At 43.2% G+C, this 18,866-nt stretch overlaps 1 protein-coding gene across 5 annotated transcripts in view; it reads left to right on the top strand.

The window, feature by feature from the left end:
- The window catches only part of LOC125461125 (triple functional domain protein-like), a 636,773-nt gene that overhangs the window by 191,555 nt on the left and 426,352 nt on the right, over positions 1-18,866 (top strand). For all 5 annotated transcript variants that reach the window (XR_007249410.2, XM_048549570.2, XM_048549543.2 and 2 more), the window contains 2 exons: positions 8,946-9,176; positions 18,138-18,260. Coding sequence is in view for 4 of the 5 variants with exons in the window: in XM_048549570.2 (XP_048405527.1) it covers positions 8,946-9,176; positions 18,138-18,260 (354 nt within the window). In the remaining variant the exon portion in view is untranslated. The remainder of the gene's footprint in view (positions 1-8,945; positions 9,177-18,137; positions 18,261-18,866) is intronic.

Below are 18,866 nucleotides of genomic sequence, written 5' to 3'. Positions count from 1 at the left end.
GCGTTTACTGCAATACAAGGAGTATAACGGTAAAATAGATGAACTAAGTGTGTGGATTATTGCATGGAATTATGATGTTATTGCCATTATGGAGACATCTTAAAGGAGGGACAGGACTGGCAGCATAAGATTGGAGGCTATTGCTGTTTTAGATGAGACAGAAAGGGAAACAAACGGGGTGGGGGAGATGCATTGCTGATTAGCAATCACATCACAGTTGTGTCAAGGGAAGATCTATCGGAGGAATCTTGCAGTGAGGCATTATGGATGGAGCTGAGGAATACGAAGGGAGCTTGGGAATTTTCTGCTGACCTCCCAACAGCACACTGGAGACAGAGGAGCAGATATGTAGTCAGATACTAAAAAGGTGTGACAAGACTTCAACTTTTCTCTGATTGAATGGGACTGCCTTAACGCCAGAGGCTTGGATGGAGAGCAATTTGTTAGATATGTCCAGAGGGCTTTTCGAGACCATACGTTGACAATCCACCAGAGAGGAGGCCATTCCAAACTTGGTACTAGAGATTGAGCCAGGACAGGTGATTGATGTTTCAGTTTCATTTTGGGCATTGTGACCATAACTCCATAAGATTTTGAATAGTCATGGACAAGGACAAGAGTGGCCCTCTGATGAGGGTGCCTAATTGGTCAAGGGCCAATTACATCGAAATTAGACAAGAACTGGGGAATATATTTGAGAGCAGTTGTTTGAGGGCATATCTACATCTGGCATGTGGGAGGTTTTTAAAGACCAGTTGATTAAAGTGTATGATATGCATGTCCCTACAAAACTGAAGGATAGGAATGGCAGGATTCAGGAATCATGGATGACAAAGGAGATTGTAAACTTTGTGAAAAGGAAAAAGGAAGCATATGATAGGTCTGGGCAGCTACAAACTGACAAAGCCCTTGAGTGTAGAGTAAGAACTTAAACAGAATTGGGAAGACTAAAATGGGCCGTGAAATTTCTTTAGCAAACAGGGTCAAAGAGAATCCCACTTTTTTTACATATTTGAAGAAGGTTAGCAAGGGAAAGAGAAGGCCCCCTCAAGGACAAAGGAGGGGAGTTACACGTGGAGCGACAGTAAGTGGGAGAGATCCACAGTGAGTACTTTGTATTGGTATTCACTGAGGAGAAGGACATGACTGATGTTGAAGTCAGGTATGAGTGTGTGAGTACTCTAGAGAATGTCAGTATGTTAAAGGAGGTAGTTTTGGATATTCCAATGGCATTAAGGTAGATAAATCCCCAGGGCTAGGTGGTATCTATCCCAAGTTACTGCAAGATGCAAGAGAAGGAATAGCTGGGGCTCTGGTAGATATCTTCCCATTCGCCTTCTGTTTGACCACAAGCGAGGCTCCAGAGGACTGGAAATCAGCCAATGTTGTTTCCTTCTTAAAGAAAGAAAGCAGGGATATTCCATGAAACTATAGGCTGGTGAGCCTGACGTCTGTGGTCGGGAAGCTCTTGGAGAAGGATATATGCACATTCGGAAGAAAATGGACCTGTTTGTGACAGGCAGCATGGTTTTATACAGGGAAGGTCATGTCTCACCAGGCCAATCAAATTTTTTGAAGAGGTGGCAAAGGTAATTGATGAGGGACAAGCTGTAGAGGTTGTTTATAAGGACTTTAGCAAGGCATTTGATAAAGCCCCACCTGGCGGATTGGTACAAAATTAAAATCACATGGGATTTGGGATGGGCTGGCTAGATGGATACAAAACTGGTTTGGTCATTGAAGACAGAGGGTAGCAGTGGAAGGATGCTTTTCGGAATGGAGACCAGTAACGAGTGGTGTTCCATGGGGATCAGTCTTAGGTCTTCTGTTGTTTGTAGTATATATAAATGATCTGATGGAAAATGTGTGTGGTCTGATTAGTAAATTTGCAGATGAGACGAAGATTGGTGGAGTTGCTGATACTGTCGATGTTTATGAAATGATAGAACTGGATATAGATAGGTACAGGCATGGTAGATGGAGTTTTAATCCAAACAAATGTGAGGTGATGCATTTTGGAGGATCAAATTGAGGTGTGAACTATACTGTAAATGGTAGAACCCTTAGGAATACTAACACACACCGATCTGGGCATGCAAGACCACAGTTCCCTAAATAAGTGGCCAAAGTGATTATGAAGGTATATGGCATGCTTGCCTTCATTGGCTGGGGCATGGACTATGAATCGGCAAAACATGTTGCAGCTATGTAAAAGAGGTGGTCACGGGTCTAGGCCCGAAACATCTTTGTGCTCCTGAGATGCTGCTTGGCCTGCTGTGTTCATCCAGGTACACACTTTGTTATCTCGCAGCTGTGTAAAACCCTTGTTAGGCTACATTTGGAGTATCATGTGCAGTTTTGGTTGCCACACTACCAGAAGGACATGGAAGCTTTGGAGAGAGTGCAGAGCAGGTTGCCTAGTCTAGAGGGCATTGGCTACGAGGAAAAGTTAAAAAGCCCAGGATTGTTTTCATTGGAAAGACAGCGGCTGAGAGGAGACCTGATAGAGGTTAAGCGAATTATGAGATGCATAATTGGGTGGAAAGTCAGAGGCTTTTTCCCACATTTGAAGCTTCAGTTACAAGGGGGCACTGATTGAAGGTGAGAGGGCAAAAGTTTAAGGGAGATGCGCAAGGAAAGTTTTTCACGCAGAGCGTGGTTGTAGCCTGGAATGCACTGCCAGAGGTGATGGAAGCAGGCATGTTAGTGACATTTAAGAGGCACCTGGATGGTTACATGAATAGGGAGGGAACAGAGGGATATGGACTGAATAAAGGCAGGAGTTGGTTTTTTAGTTTAGTTAGGGGATGACGATGGCACAGACCTGGAGGGCCGAAGGGCCTGTTCCTGTGCCGTACTTCTCTTTTGTTCTTTTTGTTGTCCTTTGCTATATTATGTCATACTTAGGTCATTATTTTTTTCACAAGTTTGGAGCAAATAGAAAATATTACCCTGTGAGTTCTGTGGTGGTATTAAATAAAGAATTCTTTGAGACCTCCAAGACAGCACGTTGTTCAAACTGATTGTTTTGAATTGTTGTTTATTCAAATTATGATCTATCATAATATTTCCTTCCATACAATATAAGGGAAGTAACATTTAATAAGTGAATTTTGTCTCTAGATTTCAGTTATGTTTGAACTGTGTAAAAGCAAATACAGTTTGAGCATAGAGATAATGGGAACTGCAGATGCTGGAGATTCCAAGATAATAAAATGTGAGGCTGGATGAACACAGCAGGCCAAGCAGCATCTCAGGAGCACAAAAGCTGACGTTTCGGGCCTAGACCCTTCATCAGAGAGGGGGATGGGGGGAGGGAACTGGAATAAATAGGGAGAGAGGGGGAGGCGGACCGAAGATGGAGAGTAAAGAAGATAGGTGGAGAGGGTGTAGGTGGGGAGGTAGGGAGGGGATAGGTCAGTCCAGGGAAGACGGACAGGTCAAGGAGGTGGGATGAGGTTAGTAGGTAGCTGGGGGTGCGGCTTGGGGTGGGAGGAAGGGATGGGTGAGAGGAAGAACCGGTTAGGGAGGCAGAGACAGGTTGGACTGGTTTTGGGATGCAGTGGGTGGGGGGGAAGAGCTGGGCTGGTTGTGTGGTGCAGTGGGGGGAGGGGATGAACTGGGCTGGTTGAGGGATGCAGTGGGGGAAGGGGAGATTTTGAAACTGGTGAAGTCCACATTGATACCATATGGCTGCAGGGTTCCCAGGCGGAATATGAGTTGCTGTTCCTGCAACCTTCGGGTGGCATCATTGTGGCAGTGCAGGAGGCCCATGATGGACATGTCATCAAGAGAATGGGAGGGGGAGTGGAAATGGTTTGCGACTGGGAGGTGCAGTTGTTTGTTGCGAACTGAGCGGAGGTGTTCTGCAAAGCGGTCCCCAAGCCTCCGCTTGGTTTCCCCAATGTAGAGAAAGCCGCACCGGGTACAGTGGATGCAGTATACCACATTGGCAGATGTGCAGGTGAACCTCTGCTTAATGTGGAATGTCATCTTGGGGCCTGGGATGGGGGTGAGGGAGGAGGTGTGGGGACAAGTGTAGCATTTCCTGCGGTTGCAGGGGAAGGTGCCGGGTGTGGTGGGGTTGGAGGGCAGTGTGGAGCGAACAAGGGAGTCACGGAGAGAGTGGTCTCTCCGGAAAGCAGACAGGGGTGGGGATGGAAAAATGTCTTGGGTGGTGGGGTCGGATTGTAAATGGCGGAAGTGTCGGAGGATAATGCGTTGTATCCGGAGGTTGGTAGGGTGGTGTGTGAGAACGAGGGGGATCCTCTTGGGGCGGTTGTGGCGGGGGCGGGGTGTGAGGGATGTGTCGCGGGAAATGCGGGAGACGCGGTCAAGGGCGTTCTCAATCACCGTGGGGGGGAAGTTGCGGTCCTTAAAGAACTTGGACATCTGGGATGTGCGGGAGTGGAATGTCTTATCGTGGGAGCAGATGCGGCGGAGGCGGAGGAATTGGGAATAGGGGATGGAATTTTTGCAGGAGGGTGGGTGGGAGGAGGTGTATTCTAGGTAGCTGTGGGAGTCGGTGGGCTTGTAATGGACATCAGTTACAAGCTGGTTGCCTGAGATGGAGACTGAGAGGTCCAGGAAGGTGAGGGATGTGCTGGAGATGGCCCAGGTGAACTGAAGGTTGGGGTGGAAGGTGTTGGTGAAGTGGATGAACTGTTCGAGCTCCTCTGGGGAGCAAGAGGCGGCGCCGATACAGTCATCAATGTACCGGAGGAAGAGGTGGGGTTTGGGGCCTGTGTAGGTGCGGAAGATGGACTGTTCCACGTTTCACAGTTTGAGCATAGTTTCTTCTAAACTTACAGAAATTTAAAAAATTATCACAAACTGTAACAAATTTACAATTTCAAAAACATTGGATGGCATGCTTGTAACGTTTCTCATGTTACTACTGTCTTGATGAAGTTCAATTTTGAGTGTTCAAACAGGCATGAGCAACGACTCGTTTTAAATAAAGTGGTAAAAATTATTGGCTGTTTCAGTTATGAGGATATTAAGTCCCGATCTTAGCTTTGTACATTTGTGCACTTGGCAATAGTGACCAGTAGAAAATAGTCAAGAGCAACAGTTTTTCTGATTGAATTTTTTTCAACTTTTATAATACGGGGAAACAAGGCAATTGGAGAACACAGTTTTGCTCTCTTTACCAACCAGAAATTTAGGTTGGAGTATTAGAAGCTATTAATTTATTAGACATTTTATCAGCTTGATGTCCAGGTAGCTTTCCCCTGAACAGATATTTGTTTTTATGTTGCTTTCACAATGTATTGTGTGATTTTTTTATATGAAAAGAGCATTAGGTGACTGCTTTTGCAGGAACTAATACTTGTAAAGAATAACGATACTTCTATTTGACAGAGAATATTGAAGTACAATTTTGGAGCATCCTCTTGTAATCATTAATTGTTTAATTGCCACTGAGCCAGTGATGCCCATGTTCCACAAATTAATAATAAAAAAAATTAAGAATGAGAAAAATTACTGCTGTAATCTTTGGCTCTGCTGTTTCCCTAGTTATCCTTTTATCCTTAATGTACTTATAAAATAACTTGGATTGTTTTTCTTTATTTTAACTGCTGTTATTCTTTCATGCCAACATTTTGCTCTCATAATTTCCTTTCCTTTCCTTTCCTTTCCAAGTCTCTCCTTGCACAGTTGTAGAATCATTTAGTACAGAAGAGGCACTTTGGTCTATCAAATCTGTACTCCTCTATGACTCTTGTAGTTTTGAGACCTCAGTATCTGTTATCAGCTTCCCTTTTTCTCTTTTTCCAATCCTGTATACCCTGTTGAATGCAGGGTTCGTAGGATATTTGGTCCCACCCTTTGTCTTTATAGAAACATGTTGACCCTGTACTCTCCCTGTTTCATTCTTGAATACAACCCATTGCTGTGACATAGATTTATATGAAAGCATTCAGTCTTGGTCAGCTATAGTTTATTCACATCTGATCTTATAAACATCCAGCGTCCCTGTGGTTTAGAACTTGGATTTCAGAATTAGAATTAGATTTTATTGTCACATATACTCAAATACAGAAGTACATGAGTACCATGAAATATGCACTATTACCATTCCCATTGCCAGGACACATTATTAGCCATTCCACTCTTCAAGAAGGCTAGTAGAGATGAACCAGGAAATTACAGACTGGTGAGTCTCACATCAGTGGTAGGGAAGCTTCAAGAAAATTATGAAGCAGAGAATTCATATCCACTTTGAAAGGTATGGTTTAATAGGGATAGTTAGCATAGCTTTGTCAGAAGGATGTATGCCTAAAAAAGTTGTTAGTTTTTTTGAGAATGTGTGATCATGTGTGGGTGAGGGACATTCAGTTGATGTAGTTTATATGGACTTTAGACAAGGTCCCACATGGATGACTAATTGAGAAGGTTAAAGCACATATAATTGAAGGAAACGTGGTGAGATGGATCATAAATTGACTAAGTAATAGGACACTAAGGTAGAAGGCTCTTTGAGCATCTGGAGGCTTGTGTCCAGTGGTGTCCCACAAGCACCAGCACTGGCACCCTTATTGTTTGTTATATACACAAATGGTATAGATGAATATGTGGGAGGAATGTTAAGCAAGTTTGCAGATGACGTGAAGATTGGTAGAGTGGTTAATAGTTGAGAAGATAGTTGTAGGTTGCAGAAGGCTATAGATGGGTTGGTCAGATGGGCAGACCAGTGGCAGATGGTAATTAACATTGAGAAGTGAGAGGTGATGCACATTAGAAGAAGAAACAAGATGAGGGAGTATTTAATGGCAGGTAGGACACTGGGTAGCTTGGTGAAACAGAGATCTCTCAAGTCAGCAGGGCATATAGGAGGCATATAGGATGCTTCCTTTCATCAATCTTGGCATTGAGTATAAGAGCAAGGAGGTAATGTTGGAGTTGTCCAGAGCATTGGTTAGACCACAGCTGGAGTACTGTGTGTAGTTCTGGTCACCTCATTATAGGAAGGATTTTGATAGCATCAGAGGGTGTACAGAGGAGGTTGACCAGCATGTTGCCTAGGATGGAAAAATAGAGCTGTAAGGAGACATTGGATTGTTTTCTTTGTTTTCTTTTCTTCAAAGATTGAAGGTGGGGTTGAACATGATTGAGGTTTTTTTTACAATATGAGTATGATGGACAGGGTGAATAGAGTGCAGCTATTTCTCCTGCATGGGGGGTAATCACAATAGGCACAGCTTTAGGGCAAAGAAAAGATTCGAGGAATTTTTTTTCCACTGGTGGGAGTCTGGAATGCGCTGCCTGGGAAGGTAATGGGGGCTGAAAACCTTACAATCGTTTTTTAAAAAAGGTATTTGGATGAACGCTTGAAATAGCATAACATTCAAGGAGATGGGACAAGGGCAGAAAATTGGGATCAGAGCACCTTTAGTGGCAGCTATGTCACTGCAGACTCGATGGGCTGCAGGGCCTTTTCTGTGATCTATGAGTCTATGACTCTATTACTTTTACATTTCTTTGAAAGTTACCACATATTTCCTGTTCTATTTCTCTTGGACTGTTTGGAGGTCATTAGGGCCCTATGCTGCATGTCCCACTGCCTAATTAGTTTAAACTCCTCCCTACAACTCTCATCACCCTACTTGCATATAAATATTCTGGTTCAAGTGTAGACCATCCTCATTGTAGAGGCCCCACCTTCCCCAGAAATGGTCCCAGTGATCCAGCAATCTTAAATCCTTCCTCCTGTACCAATTACTGAGCATACATTCATTAATCCTATTTTCCTTTCTCTCTTTTCACTAGCATGTAGGACTGGGAATAATTGAGAGATTACAACGTTAGTTGTCTGCATCTTCTGTGAATTGTGAATCTTCAGACTTTTAACTCCACAAAGTTGAGCAATTGCGAGTTATTGAACATTTTCAAGGCTGACAAAGATAAGCACTTGGAACTGCAGTGGAATTGAGGATTATGGATGCAGACTGGGGAGTTGTTTTGAGAATCAAGTGAGATCAGCCATGAATTTAACTTGCCCCTGCTGCTTTAAGGCCTCGTTTAGAATTGGTTTGAGATCCTTTTTTTGAGTTGATCTTCATTAAAATTGAACAGCTTAACAGATTACAACTTCATTTATAATTTTTTTGTCTCCAGAGTCATACATTAAGAAGGATGAGGGCAAATATTAAAATTTGCAGAAAATGTAATTGTTTAGTTTGCAAAGCTGAAAATCCTAAATTGAATCCCTGGACTCTGTTAGGTTATTCAGTCCTGACCAACATCAGTGTGTTTGATCTGCTGAAAGAAAAGTGGCTTCTGCTAGGATATGTATGTTATAGGATTAAACTCAGTGATGATAGCTGCTGAAAAAGATTTCCATTTATATCATGCCTTTCGGGATGTGTAAGATTGAGTGTTCCTAATCACTTTGAAGCCAGTCAAATACTTTTGAACTTTGTAATCCAGAAAATATAATAGCCACTCATGAATGGATTCTAACTGCAAACATGTGCTAATTATATTGATAGAGAGGTGTATCTTTACCAGGTAATCAGGGATAAATCATCTTTGCTTTTTTAGAATAGTCCAAGGGATCTTACACATCTTCTTGAGGGGGCAGTATCTCATTTCAAGTAAACTTCTGATAATGCAGTGCTCCTTCAGTATTGCACTAGGTTATTTGGTCTTTATCCTCTGGTCATGGAGTGGGATTTGAACCCGTAATCCTCTGACTCAGGTCAGAATGCTACTGACTGAGCACATGACTATTGCAATCAAAAATATTTTGAGCTAACACTCAATGTTATGTTTGATAAATGAGGATGATGCCACTGTAGAACTGTTTCTCACTGCGTACTGCCTACAGCAGAGGAAGGAAAATGGACAGCCTGCTCAATTTATCTTCAAGTTGATTACTAACATTTTCAAAAATATATCTAATAAATTTTTTTTTTGATTTTCATATCTACCTTTTGTAGGTGAGTCAAGATGGGAAAGCTTTGTTAGATAAACTTCAGCGACCTCTGACACCTGGCAGTGCAGACTCTCTGATGGCAACAGCCAATTATTCAAAAGCTGTACATCATGTCTTGGACATTATTCATGAAGTCCTTCATCATCAAAGACAGCTTGAGAACATCTGGCAGCACCGAAAGGTTCGACTTCACCAGCGACTTCAGCTTTGTGTTTTTCAACAGGATGTGCACCAGGTTGGTGCTAAGGTTTTGCTCTTAATGTAAAGTGAAAGCACTGAAATGTTATGGATGTAAGTTTGCTCACTGAGCTGGAAGGTTCGTTTTCAGACGTTTTGTCACCATTCTAGGTAACATCATCAGTGTCCCAATCAGTCCATCCTAGGACAAGCCAAACAGAGACACGCACGAGAATTCCTAGAAGCATGGCATTCCAACTGGAACCCCATCAACAAACACATTCATTTGGAGCCCATCTACCACCCTCTGAGAAAAGAACAGGAAATGACATCACAAACATAGGAAATGACATCAACACAGGAAATGACATCATCGACCCAAGGAAACCTAAACAGACAAATAGAAAGCGGGACATAACACCAGCGCTTCGTCGGACGCTCACTGATGTTACCTAGAATGGTGACGAAACGGCTGAAAATGAACCTTCCAGCTCAGCGAGCAAATTTACATCCAGAACCTCAACCTGAGCTACAAATCTTCTCAAAACTGAAATGTTTTTAATTGCCTGTTCTTCTAACTCAGCTGCAATTTTTCATATCTTGCATTTTCAGTAGTTTCTAAAGGAAAATCAACTGTCAGCTAGACAATTACTGAGAGATTGTGTGCATTGGTGGTGTTTTAGGACTGTTGATAATGTACTGATGTATATTGTAGTTTTTAAACGGGTTCCATCTTTGAATGTTTCCTTTCTTTTTGTGGAAAACCACTACCTCTACATCTTGAAAGTCATAGCAAGAGGTACTGATTGAAAGTTATGACTTGAAGGATATGATGGTTCAGCAGTTTTATTTACTTGACTTATGATCCGGATCCCTAAACTAATAGTCCAGTCACATGAGCTCAAATTCCAAAATGGCAGTGGGGAATATAATTTGCTGAACTAAATTAATCTAAATTTTTAAGGCATTAGTGAAAACTTGTAGCTTGTGTTATCGATGCAGTTATTTGTTAGCTTGCTGAGCCGGTTATTCTGTGGTCTGCAGGTGTTTTGTTACCTTTCTAGGCAACATCATCGGTGGAACCTGTAATCGAAACACTGATGTTCTGCTTCCTTCTGGATTTACATGAATCTCTAGTGTGATGGTCCTGTCGCTTTTCGTTCTGTTGTTTTAGCAGCGGTTTGTATACAGGGTCTATTTCTATGTGTGTGTTAATGGAGTCCCATATTGAGAACCAGGCTTGCACCTGTCGGTTCTGAGAAAGGGTCATCAGATGCCAAATGTTAACTCTGATTCTTTTTCTTCCAGCAACTTCTGTTTTTGTTCCTGATTTACAGCATCCATGGTTCTTTTGGTTTTTATTTGGACTCCGTAATTTCATGGTCATTAATACAGAATTGTCATACGAAAGGCTTTTGAGCAAGGAAATCTTCCTTACCCAGTCTGGCCTCTACTAGGTGTTCCTGACTCTTAACTATTTTCTGAAATTACTTAGCAAGCCAATCATTGAAATCAAATCACCACCAAAACAAAATCTAATGGGAATAAAACTAGATAGACACACAGTGTTACCACAATGCAAAGTTTTTATGATGCAGCCCTTCCAGATCAAATTAGGGGCAAGTACTGTTCAAGCATTTTGGCAAGTGCCTCTAGGAATTCCTAGGTTTATGAAATACCATGCAATGACTGCCACAAACATTACATTGGACAGACAGGAAGGAAACTAGCCATCAGAATACATGAACATCAACTAGCAGCAAGACGACATGACAAATTGTCCTTAATATCGTTATACTCAGACAATGAAGACCAGCAGTTCAACTGGGACAAGGTAACCAGATTAGCCCAAGCCAAACATAGAAACACATGGGGATTCCTCAAGACATGGTTCTTCACCCATAATGCAATCAACAAGCACGTAGAATTGGACCTCAAAATACAAAGCTGTACAGATCAAAACCATTTTGAGCAAGCTTCTACAGTGACTAAGAATGTTAAGCCGATGAAAGGATCTGCATAGTCGACGTATAACCAAGTCCAGGGTTTATCCAGCCATTGCTACAAATATCGGGGAGCTGCTGGCTGTAATTTCTGTCCTCGTTGACATTCTGGGCACTGCCCCGTCCGTGTGGCTATGTCTGCATACAAGTCTGGCCACCATACATAATGCCTTGCCAATACCTGAATTTTGGAGACTCTGGATGACTCTCTGATGGCAGTCTTTACTCAGGGCAATCACCCTTGCCCGCCCCCCCATCCCTGCATAGTAACATGCTGTCTTCAACTGTGATCTGGTCTCTCCAGGTCTAAAACAGCTTCAGTTCTTGTTGTGGCAGCCTTTTGGTTTCTTCCATCACTGCCAGCTGTTTCAGTTTTACCAGGATCGGATCTTTCTGCATCCAAGGTTTGATATTGTGAGCTGTGACTGCAAGAGTGTGTACAAAATTTAAGACCTTTATGTACACTTCCAGTGGCAGCAGTGCTGGTGGTATATTTGCTAATCAGAGGTGTCTCAATGCATCCACAGTTGCGACTTAGCCTCCAACTTGTAATTATACGCACTTAGTATTAGAGCTTACTGCTGAATTTGACCTGAAGCAATAGGTGGCATTGCCTTGGCCTCTTTAATTAGACCCAGTAGGGGTTTCTGGTCAGTTATTATTACAAATTTACATCTGCAAAGGTACTAGTGGAACTTGCTCACTCCAAATATGACTGCCAAACCCCTCTCCTCCATCCGGGGCTATTTGTGCTTTGCTTTTAGCCAAACTCCGAGGTGCATAAACTATTATGCGTTATTCTCCCTTGGGCCACACGTAATACTAATATGATCCTGATACCATACAGGGAGGCATTGCATATCAATACCACATCTTGCTTGGGATCATTGTGTGCCAACGCCTTAGAGGATGATAGCTCGCTCTTCCTGAAAGCTGTGGCGTGACTACTTAGCATTTCCAAGATTTTTTCAGTTGTTGACATAAAGGTGCTAGGATGGAGGCCAAGGTATGTATGAACTTTGCTGTGAAGATTGGAACTAGGAAGCTCTTATGACTCTGGGATCCTTAATTGGTGTTGTTAGCTTTGGCCAATCAAGGATCCCTGATATCATTTACCAGCAGGGAATTTGAGTATTTTCTAAAGCCAAATAGCATTGGGCATGTTTGGACATCTCCAAACTATTCAATAATCTAGTGGAATGAGCAGTCTAAATGTCAAAGGCCGGCTTAAAGAAGCACCCTTCATGTTCACTCGATAACAAACTGTATGGTTCCTGTTTGCTAATAGGACCGCACCTCATGCAACTACAGGAATAGCTCCAGCTGATTTGCTGATGGGGAGAAGATGTCCTACCAGTTTAAACCTTATATTCCTACACCTGGACTGGTGGTGAAGTGGCAGCAGGAATGCCAGTGCTGGTCACATACCTCCTGTATGTGAGAGAGAGAGTTTTCTTGAGGGGACGAAGTCTTGTGCCAGATCCATGGAAATAGCTCTGCATGGATATGAGGCAACGTCAGCATGAGGCCAGGTCCCATGACAGACTAAGTTTGGGTAGATTATGCAGTCCTGAACAAATGGGGAAGGGATGTTGTGACTGGATCCAGGTGGATCATATTCACCATAGAGAAGGACTTGGCGGGTGATGAGTCTGGGGAAGGGTGTGTAGATAGTTTTGGTCATGTTGAGATCAAAAGGGAGGAGGTACTGGGGGTCTTGAGAAACATTCAGGTAGACAAGTCCCCAGGGTCTGATGGGATATACCCCAGAATACTGAGCGAGGCAAGGGAGGAAATTGCTAGGGCTTTGAGGGAACTCTTTGTATCCTCATTGGCTACAGGGGAGGTCCCAGAGCCTCAGAGAATAGCCAGTGGTGTTCCTTTGTTTAAGAAGGTTGGCAAGGATAATCCAGCTAATTACAGGCCGGTGAGTCTTACATCAGTGTTATGGAAATTATTGGAGAAGATTCTTCAAGACTCCAACCTGGGAATCAATGGGTACATCAGTGTGAGGCAACATGGTTTTGTGAAGGGGAGGTCGTGCCTCCCTAACTTGGTTGAGTTTTTTGAGGAAGTGACGAAGATGATCAATGAGGGTAGCGCAGTGGATATTGTCTACATGGACTTCAGTAAGGCCTTTGACAAGGTCCCTCATGGCATGCTGACATAGAAGGTAAAGTTGCATGGAGTCAGAGGTGAGATTGCAAGATGGATAACAAAACTGGTTCGGTCATAAAAGATAGAGGGTAGCAATGAAAGGGTGTGTTTCTGAATGGAGAATAGTGGCATTCCTCAGGGATCAGCATTGGGACCTTTCCTGTCTGTAATATATAGATATATAAATGACTTGGAGGAAAATGTAACTGGTCTGATTAATAAGTTTGCCAATGACATAAACGTTGTTGGAATTGCAGATAGCGATGAGGACCGTCAGAGAATAGAGCAGGATATAGATTTGTTGGTGACTTGGGCAGTGAGATGACAGATGGAGTTTAATCCGGAAAGCCTTACTGAAGTCCATGTAGATGATATCCACCTACCCTCATTGATCGTCTTCGTCACTTCCTCAAAAAACTCGATCAAGTTAGGGAGATATGACCTCCCCTTCACAAAAACATGTTGCTTCTCACTAATGTGCCCATTGATTTCCAGGTGGGAGTCTTAAAGAATCCATTTGCATTTTGGAAGGTCTAATCAAGATGGAAAATGTACTGTAAATGGCAGAATCCTGAAGAGTACTGGTAGGCAGAGGGATCTGGGTATACAGGTACACAGGTCACTGAAAGTGGCGATGCAGGTGGGAGGGGTAGTCAGCAAGGCATACGGCATGCTTGCCTTCATCAGCCAGGGCATTGAATTTAAAAATTGGCAGGTAATGTTGCAGTTTCAAAGAACCTTAGTCAGTCCACATTTGGCATATTCTGTTCAATTCTGGTTTCCACTCTACCAGAAGGATGTGGTAGCTTTGGAGAGTGTACAGAAAAGATTTACCAGGATGTTCCCTGGTATGGAGGGCATTCGCTATGAGGAGAGGTTGGAGAAACTTGGGTTGTTCTCATTGGAACAACGGATATTGGGGGGTGGGGGGAACCTGATGGAGGTCTACAAGATTATGAAGGTCATGGACAGAGTGAACAGTCGGAACCTTTTTCCCAGGTTGGAAGAGTCAGTTAACAGGGCCCTTGGGTTTAAGATGCAAAGGGCAAGGTTTAAAGGTGATGTATGAGGCAAGTTTTTTTTACACAGAGGCTGATGGGTGCCTGGAACTTGCTGCCCTGGGAGGTAGTGGAAGCAGATACAATAATAGTGACTTTTAAAGGGCTTCTTACAAACATATGAATAGATGGGAATAGAGGGATATGATCCCCAGAAGGGTAGGGGATTTTAGTTGTGACAGTCAGCATGTCGTTGCAGCCTTGGAGGACCAAAGGGCCTGTTCCGATACTGCAATTTTCTTTGTTCTTTAATTTACAGTGTGATCCTTGATTGGTCCAGATTAATAACACCAATCAGGGTGCCCTGGCTGACAGATATAAACAGGGAATTCAGAGTCTTCTCACTTCAGAGACTGACTCCGAACTAGTTGGTAACAGCTAGTGTACCATGCACGTGTAAATAAAAGGGTTATTTGGCGATGAGATATCACCCTCTGTGCGGTTATTCCATTTCCGTAACAATTCACCAACCCTGGAAAAGACCCAAGCTCCGGATCATACGAGAGAGCTGGGGCACATTTGATCACCTTGGAATGCCTGGAAATTACATTTTTCCCTTGGGCATATATTGCCTGCCTGGAAGAACTCTTGTCTAAGGTCTCTGGGTACTCCTTATGCTTATTAGCATCTCGTCTAGATAAATGGTGTCCTGGAGTAGATCTTGCAAATTGTCTTCCATCATCTGCTGAAAAATTGCACAGGCTGATTATACTCCCTCATATATTGATATAAACCCTTACGGGTATTTGTTGTGGTATATGTCTGAGAATCTTCATCTTACTGCAGTTGCAAGTGTGCAATACTAAGGATTTCAACAGTCCTCCTGAGGAATTATAGATTCCCTCTAGTGAGGAAGCAGGTCATTTGGTCCGTTGAGTACACACCGACCCTCTGAAGACCATCCCACCCTAGCCCTATAACCCTGCAATTCCCATGGGCAATCCACCCTGCCTGCACATTCCTGGACATTACAGGGCAATTTAGCATGACCATTCTGCCTAACTTGCACATCTTTAGATTGTGGGAGAAAACTGGATCTCTTGGAGGAAGTCCATGCAGACACGGCGAGAATGTGCAAATTCCACACAAATAGCCACCCAAGGCCGGAATCGAACACTGGTCCGTGGTGCTGAGAGGCAGCAGTGCTAACTACTGAGCTAACGTGCCGTATGGCTCATGTCCAGCTTCATGAAAGATAGCTCTCTGTCACCTTTGCATATGTATCCTGTATGTAAGAAATTGGGTAGTTGCCTAGCTGCGAAAAGCAATTTGCTGTTTGTTTAAAATTCTCACAAAGGCGAACCCACCCATTGGGCTTCAAAATTGATCTGACCAGTGCTGCCCATTCCACAAACTGGGTTAGTTTGATGATTCCTTCACTTTCCAGTCTTCTGGTTTGAGCATCTATTTTTGCCTGTAAGGCAACAGGCACTGGATAGAGTGTAGAATTGTGGATTTGCTTGCTGGTTCACATGCAAGTGTGCCTTGACTCCTTTCAGAGTCCGTATTATGTATAACATTAATTGCATTTCTCTGTCTACAGTTGATGCCAGACCTCCTGAGTTTCTCCCACATTTTTTGTGTTTGCATGAAATCAAGCAAAGTCAGCATGGCTTTATGAAAAGGGAATCATGCCTGACAGATGTTTTACAGTTCTTAGCTACAAAACTAAGCTGAGGGAAGGACCCAAAAGGGTATAGATAGATTAAATGAGTGAGTGACAAGATGACACATTGAGTACAGTGTAATGTAGGGAAGTTAGGATGTATTCAGTTTAAGAATATGAATGTTCACTCTTTTTTTAAAATTGTGTGGAAGTTGTAAGTTGATGTTTCATGAGACCTGAACTCACATGAACATAGAATCCCTACAGTGTGGAAATAGGCCCTTCAGCCCAACAAGTCCACACTGACCCTCAGAGCGTCCCACCCAGACCATCCCCTTATAATCCACCTAAGCTACGTATCCCTGAATGCTACAGGCAATTTAGCACGGCCAACCCATCTAACCTGCACATCTTTGGACTGTGGGAGGAAGCCGGAGCACCCGGAACTCACCCACGCAGACATGAGGAAAACGCGCAAACTCTGCACAGACAGTTACCTGAAGGTGGAATTGAACCTGGGTCCCTGGCGCTGTGAGGCAGCAGTGCTAACCACTTAGCCATTGTGCCACCCCAAAATCTGTCAGCCAGAGCTCGCTGATTGGGCTTGTTAATCCAGTCTAATCAGAGAACTCATTCTATGAGATTCAGCTGGCTGACGTTGTTACAATAGAGTATATTGGACTTAAAACATTAGCTTTGTTCCTCTCTCTGCAGATACTTCCAGACCTGATGAGTTTCTTCACCAACTTGTTTGGTTCAGATTTCCAGCACCTGCAATATTTTGCTTTTATTTGACTGAATTCTAATTGCTGTGCTATTATATCATGTATCTGCTCAGTCACTGTACAAATGCGGCAAGAAATTAGGAAGGCAATTTATGTGTTGACCTTTATTGTGAGTGCCTTGAACTACAGGAATAAAAGGTCTTTCCAAAGTTGTATAAGGTTTTGGTGCAGTTATACTTGAAGTACTTTGTAGTTTTTGCCTCCACATTTACAAAAGGATATGCATGAATTGGAGGTGATGCTGCAAATGTTTAAGTTGGTATTTGCGAATTGAATCTAGATTCTCTGGAATTTAGATGAAGGAAAGGGAATCATGTTGAGATATGCAAGACTCTGAAGAGGCAGTTGCTGATTGTTTCAATTAGTTGGAATCTAAAAAACAGGGCTCAGTCTTAGGGTAAGGGTGCTGATCATTTAGGACCGACTGAGGAGGAATTACTTCACTTAAAGGGTTGTGGCTCTTTGACATTCTCTACCCCATAGGGTTGTGAATACAGTGTTCTTAAACAAGCTTTAGGCTGAGATGTACAGAGTTTTGCTATCTTTAAATCATGGGATAAAGGGAGCGGTCAGGAATGTAGAGTTGAAGCTCAAGTTTAGGCTGATCAAATTAAACGGTGGTGCTGGTGCAAAGGCCACACCCACTGCTATATCTAACGTTCTTGATTTCAACCAGTAAATGCAGGCAATCTTCCTGTGGGCCTAAGTGAGGTGTTTTGGAGTTGGGGTGGGTTGCCGAGTGAAGAGTGCTCCTCTTAAAATACACTAGCATATGGACCTCTCATCTCCAGCAGCAAACGTGAGCCCTGCAATGCACATTTCCCCACTGTTACCAACAGCCATGACTCATTCTGCCCTCAGAAGAAACATTCGTTCCCTGGCCGTGGCCTGCCTAACTTGTCTCTTTACTCAGCTTCATTTCTGGGGTTTGGTTCCTAATGCTGCTTCTTGCTGCTTGCAGCCCCAGTGGTCACTGCTCCTGATGGTGCTACTGGCCGTCGAATTGCCTGGCTGCTTAGAGAAGTGAGATCTTTGTCTTTAAATGGACAGGCCTCCTGATGCCAACCAGATTATGGCTTGATGGAACTGGCTTGGGAGGTATTTCTTTTGGATTCCTTCCCAACTGTCAGGATTGCTGCAGAATTTGGCCTCACGAGTACATGATGTGTTGCATTGTAATTGTTTTGGTTTTTTCATTACAACAGCTCAAGAAATATCAGCAATGTTTGATGAATGTTGAAGGAGATTAATCTGCCAAAGAATGTCCTTTACCTTAGTTGATAATTGCTTTTGACCCAGAAACCGATAATATATTAGTCATTGGTAAAATTCCAGCTCATGATTGATTTGTTGAAGGTATCTGATAGTGTATTCCTAACCCAGTGTCTTTTTTTAAATTAAATTTTGTAGGTATTGGATTGGATTGAAAATCATGGAGAGGCCTTTCTCAGCAAACACACTGGAGTTGGGAAGTCATTGCACAGAGCCAGGGCTTTACAGAAACGGCATGAGGATTTTGAAGAAGTTGCACAGGTGAGGCTGTGCAAAGCTTGATTTTAAAATACTCTTGCTTGTGCAGGCTTGGACAATGTAGAGCTCAGTGTTTGATTGACACAAGATACACAGAGACCCATAATGTTTGTGATGCATTATGCGCTGCTAGCTGAATTCAGCAAGGAAGGAGAGATCGCATTCAGAGTGAGACACAACCAGCGCAGGTATATAGTTCAGCTAATTTGGAGGCAACGTGGGAGTAGAACTCATAAATCGTTGGATTTCTAATGTGTGGAAGGAGGCCATTCGGCCTGTTGAATCTACACCAACCCTCCAAAGAAGATACCACTCAGACTCACCCTTCTATCCTTTACCTGTAATCCTGCGTTTCCCATGGCTAATTCACCTAGTCTGCACATCCTATGGGAAATTTGGCATGTCCAGTTCAAGTAACTTGCATATCTTTGGACTGTGGGGGAGAACCCACACAGACACAGGGCGAATGTGCAAACTCCACACAGACAGCCACTGGTGCATGCAGTCGAATCCAGGTTCCCTGCCCCTATGAGGCAGCAGTACTAACCAATGAGCCGCAATGCAGTGGTTCAAGAAGACAGCTCTTCACCACCTTCTCAAAGGCATCTA

The sequence above is a fragment of the Stegostoma tigrinum genome, chromosome 2 (assembly GCF_030684315.1).
Source record: "Stegostoma tigrinum isolate sSteTig4 chromosome 2, sSteTig4.hap1, whole genome shotgun sequence".
NCBI classification, from domain to species: domain Eukaryota; kingdom Metazoa; phylum Chordata; class Chondrichthyes; order Orectolobiformes; family Stegostomatidae; genus Stegostoma; species Stegostoma tigrinum.
This window is presented reverse-complemented; position numbering and strand designations above follow the sequence as displayed.